The sequence below is a fragment of the Lithobates pipiens genome, unplaced genomic scaffold (genome assembly GCF_037356315.1).
Source record: "Lithobates pipiens isolate NorthernLeopardFrog02 unplaced genomic scaffold, aLitPip1_a1.2 Scaffold_16, whole genome shotgun sequence".
NCBI classification, from domain to species: domain Eukaryota; kingdom Metazoa; phylum Chordata; class Amphibia; order Anura; family Ranidae; genus Lithobates; species Lithobates pipiens.
Window position 1 is genome coordinate 266613241 of NW_027507748.1, and position 5000 is coordinate 266618240.

Consider the following 5000-nt stretch of genomic DNA (forward strand, 5'->3'; position numbering starts at 1 on the left):
AATGATAGACCAAATTTTATAGAATAATCACTTATTTCATATTTTTATTACCCATAAATATTAGCAATAAAATTAATAATTTTTCTATTTTGTTTAATTTTTTCTTTTATTTATTGCTTTTGTATACACTCTTTGTTGTAATTTTTGTAATTTTTAAATGTTTATTTTAGAAAACTAAATAGTTCTTATTTTTCAAAATTGTATTTTTAATTTTTACGTATGCTTTTATATTATGCTAATGTGTTTATTTTTTTTATATTTTTTTAAGAGAAATATGATGATTGAACAACTGTTGGCAAGGTATCCCGACACAGAACACGATCCGGCCTTTCCCAATAATTCCCGGATAATAATTACCCCTGACGATTCAAAAACAAGCCAAGCTGAAGATACCCCTGAAGACCGTATTGGCAACACTCACTGGTGTCATTGTGAGTGTTGCATACCAATGGCCCCGCAAATAGAATCTGTGTGTTGCCGGGAAATACACCAGGTTGAGGGATGCATCCCTGAGGGCGGGAAATGTATCACCTGTGCGGATATGTTCATTTCCCAAATTGCGACGCAAGAACATGTTCAACTCACATCCCTGGCCATGCATCTTGATGAATTACCTGTCGTGGATGCCAACAACAATCGGTAATTATTTTCATTTGTAATCAATACATAACAAATACACTATGGTTTCTTTGGCCTTTTTTTAATTATAATTTGATTTTATTTTCAGGCGATTACGGAAGACAGCCTACCGACTATTCATCGCATGGATTTACGGATATTTAGGGAAGGGTAATCGGAGAGTAATTCCGTCCTGCGCTGTTAAAGTAGTTAGAGATGTTTTTCCAGATCCGAATGGTTCGTATGTGGGTTTTTTATATTCAGATGACTACAATGCCTCTGAGATGGCATTTCATTAAAGTTTTTTTTGTTTTTTTTGTTTATTGAATTATAATATATTTTTGGTTATTGTTTTTAATTGTATTATCTTTGTTTTAATAAATCATATTTCATTAAGATGATGGTTTTTGTATTTTTTTTCCACTGAATTGTATGTACACATTGCACAAACTGTGTATGTTTACTAATAATACACATGAAGCTGTAAGTAGAATTCAAAGCGTTTTATTAAATAAATAAAATAAAATAGAATATATATCTATATTAACAATATATTAAACATTATGTCCCTTACCAAACAAACAAAACTTTATTACTATTTACTTTTCAAAAAAGGAGCAAACTTATCACAACGACCGTTTCAATTATCAAAGTACTGGTATCCGGCCTTTCTATCGGAGCTATATTTTTTGGCATATCTGGATTTTTGGGTTTCCACGAGGTGATTAGCGTCCCCTCAACAATGCTAATCATTTTAGAAAGCAGATGGAAGGCATGTTCATTCTCCATTTTTTTGAAGAGTTTACGGACAATCCATTTCTTTCTTCCTCGTGGAAACTCCAGACTTTTTCTTTCGACCGAAACAACTTCTCCTTTTTCATCTATTTTTTTTATCACAGCGGGGTTGCGTATCACATTATGATTATGGCATAATGCTGCCAATTTAGTTCTAGCTTCCATGGAATCAAATTTATAATGAATTCGCTTGGGGCGATATTTTAACATCATACTGTGATACGTTTCAATTACCCCGGTTTGACAAAAAAAAGTTAGATGTTTCATGTCCTTTTCCAATTGTGCATCTAGAACGATTGTGGACAATGCAACAAATGCAGGTGTATTTTTGATTAACCAGGGAACAGACGGAGATTCCTCGTTGATCTCATCATGTAAGCATTTGTGCTCGACGTTTCCAATTGTCCATACATGAACATTAACAACGTGGTGTAGTACAGATTGCCAACGTTCTTTTAAAAAGGTCTCGTTACCTTTACAATGTCTACTACACCAGTAGAAATTAGTCAGTATGGATGGCACCCACGGCAATAGTGCACGATGTATTTTTTTTTTGGAAATTTGAACCAATTTTCGTTTTAAATTTTTAACGTAATGCCAAATGTCGAATTGATGATTTAAATTTTTATATTTTTCGTTTGTTGACAGTAATTTTCGAATGCCAGTGTGTCGATCTGTTCCCACAAATTGAATATCCAAATTTTGGTCAATTATGCGATCTAAACATTTGGTAGATCCAAACTTCTCCATAGCAACGGATGAAGTTGTTTGTGACACCTGCACTAATTCAAAGTCCACAATTTTCTTGGAAAAGAGATCCATGAAAGTGTAAGTGGAGTATTTGGCAGAAAAACCAGGACTGTCACATTGACCGCCCCAACAAGAAAAACTGTTTTTTCTGTCAAATCATTAATCACATTTGATCTATTCTCTTGCCAACTGTGATCAATAGCTTTAAAGATGTATTGATTTTGGGCTCGGTTGTAGGAAGAATTGCCAAACATCTGTATGCCACATAAATCAAACATTTCTCTAAGTTTGGCATAGCTTCCCCCACTTACACATAAGGCCCCAGCAAGCAGGATGTTACCCACTGCATATTGTTTGCTTTTCGGTTGGCTCTCCCACAACTTCAATCTGTGTGAATTGACACATGTTGAATATGCTGTCACCATCGTACCTACAATTTGTTTTACAATTTTATGTATACGCGAATGACAATCAGTGTCAGGGCAACGCATATTGTAGAGGAGTTTGTCCAGGCAACTTTCGAAAACTATGTATTTTTTTTTCTTTTACCCAATCTAGTGGGTGAGGAATGAGTTCTTCTGGTTCTGTTTCGTCTACACTTTCACAAATACTCAGATCACTTTTTTGTGGCGTTTCACATTGTGATACATGAAAACTTGGGTCTTCTGCATACGCCAATTTTCTCCTTTTTGGAGCAACCTCAGGAGTTTCTATATAACGAATTAGTGATGTCTTTGTTTTCTGAGGTATTTGTGAAGGTGTGGACGAGACAGATGAGGGAGATAAAGGGGTCACTGCTATTATTTCCGATGTTGGAGGTTGACGTTCGGGTGTTGACCTGAACAGCGGTGCCATTGAACACATTGAATATGCATGATCCAATGACAGCGCTCGTGGACTTGCTACCTTAGAATAAATGCCTTCGGATTCATTTATGGTTACTTCTAATGGTTCTGTCTGGTTTGAGCATCCTGTGTAGTGACAATCGAACAGTGAGAGCATTTACTCATGACATGGGTAATAGCTGAACTTCCTTCTACTAATAAACCTTTTTTTCTCAAATTGTCTAATCGGTTTTGCCATTTATTACCACGATGTGTTTGGCCAGGCAATTCACTGAAAATAGTTGGTACCGATTCTGGTATCAGTTTTCTGACACTTCCCTCCACATGGAAACAGTGACTTTCGAAGTGCACTGAACACAGTCGATAAACATTTTTGTGCAAATCTGCTTTTATAAGAGCGATATATTGATGGATCATTCTCGGCTCCATGCCAGCATTTTCAAGCCAAGCTTGAATTTGCTGCTCCTCTGCCGGAAATGAATTGGTAGCTGATGTTCTCAATTTTTGGTTTTGCAGTGCTGTAGTTTTTGCAATTTTTGGCGAAGCAGGCCGGCATTTCTAATGAATACATAAGATGATTCGGTTAGTGAAAACATAATATTTCATACATGTTGAATATTGTGAAAAAAAGAAAAAAAATTAATAATTGGTACGAAAAAAATCCAAAAAAAAAAATGGACAAAAATTAAAACAAAGGTACCCGAAGGGCAAAGAAATGGGGTATTTTTTGTGTTTAAATAAATTGCATATCACCAATAAAGTGATTTCATATAAATAATTAAACAGAAATTAACACAAGCTCTTATTGAATTAGTTCTAGAGACTAGCAGTCCAAGTAATATTTTTAAAGGACAATAGTATATATTAGAAAATAAAAAACAAAGACAAATAAATAATATTCAAATCTTTATTTTATTTAAAATAAAAATGAAAAGGTACATTAATGAAAAGGTCTTGAACAAACATTAGAAGTATTATACAAAATCAAGATATACAATCATAAACAAACAATTTATGTTTTTGAAGGAGTACAAAAACAATTGTCACAATAAAATGCAGAGAGAGAGAGTGATGCTAAGGTGAAGGATAATGATGGAGGAAGGGAGAATGAGGAGTGAAAGAGACAACTAGCGAGAGCAGGGAGGGAAGAGAGTAAAAGAGTAGAGAGGAAAGAGAAAAGAGTTATTAAAGGAGAGAGAAAGAGATAGATGTAGAGAGAAGAGAGTGGGTGAGAGAGAGAGAGAGAAAGGATGAAGAAGAAGAAGATAGAGATAAATAGGGAGGGATGGGGTTGGTTTAGAGAGAGAGAGAGAGAGAGAGAGAGAGAGAGAGCGCGCGGAAGAAGACGAAGAAGAATTAGATAGAAAAAAAATAAAAAAAAGGAAGAGAGGTAAAAAAGGAAGAAGAAGAATAAGAAGAAGATGAGAAAGAAAGAAAGAGAGAGAGGAGAAGGAGAGAGAGAGAGGGAGGAGAAGAGAGAGAGAGGGGGGAAGAAGAAGAGAGAGAGAGAGAGAGAGAGGGGGGGGAGAAGAAGAAGAAGAGAGAGAGAGAGAGGGAGAAGGTATAGAAAGAGAGCGCGGAAGAAGGAGAGAGAGAGAGAGAGAGAGGAGAAGGAGAGAGAGAGAGAGAGGAGAAGGAGAGAGAGAGGGGGGAAGAAGAAGAGAGAGAGAGAGAGAGAGAGAGGGAGAAGGTATAGAAAGAGAGAGCGCGGAAGAAGGAGAGAGAGAGAGAGAGGAGAAGGAGAGAGAGAGAGAGAGGAGAAGGAGAGAGAGAGAGAGGAGAAGGAGAGAGAGAGAGAGAGAGGAGAAGAGAGAGAGAGAGGAGAAGAGAGAGAGAGAGAGAGAGAGGAGAAAGAGGAGAGAGAGGAGAAGGAGAGAGAGAGAGAGAGAGAGGAAAGAAGAAGAAGAAGAAGAAGAAGAAGAAGGGAGGAGAGGTAAAAAAGGAAGTAGAAGAAGAAGAAGAAGAAGGGAGGAGAGGTAAAAAAAGGAAGTA

At 36.5% G+C, this 5000-nt stretch overlaps 1 protein-coding gene across 1 annotated transcript in view; it reads left to right on the forward strand.

Annotated features, from left to right (window-relative positions):
• The window catches only part of LOC143984137 (P2X purinoceptor 7-like), a 2488-nt gene extending 1571 nt beyond the window's left edge, over positions 1 to 917 (forward strand). Inside the window, exons 4-5 of the mRNA XM_077484448.1 lie at positions 269 to 639; positions 728 to 917. Of these exons, the coding sequence (XP_077340574.1) occupies positions 269 to 639; positions 728 to 917 (561 nt within the window). The remainder of the gene's footprint in view (positions 1 to 268; positions 640 to 727) is intronic.
• The last annotated feature ends 4083 nt before the right edge of the window (positions 918 to 5000 follow it).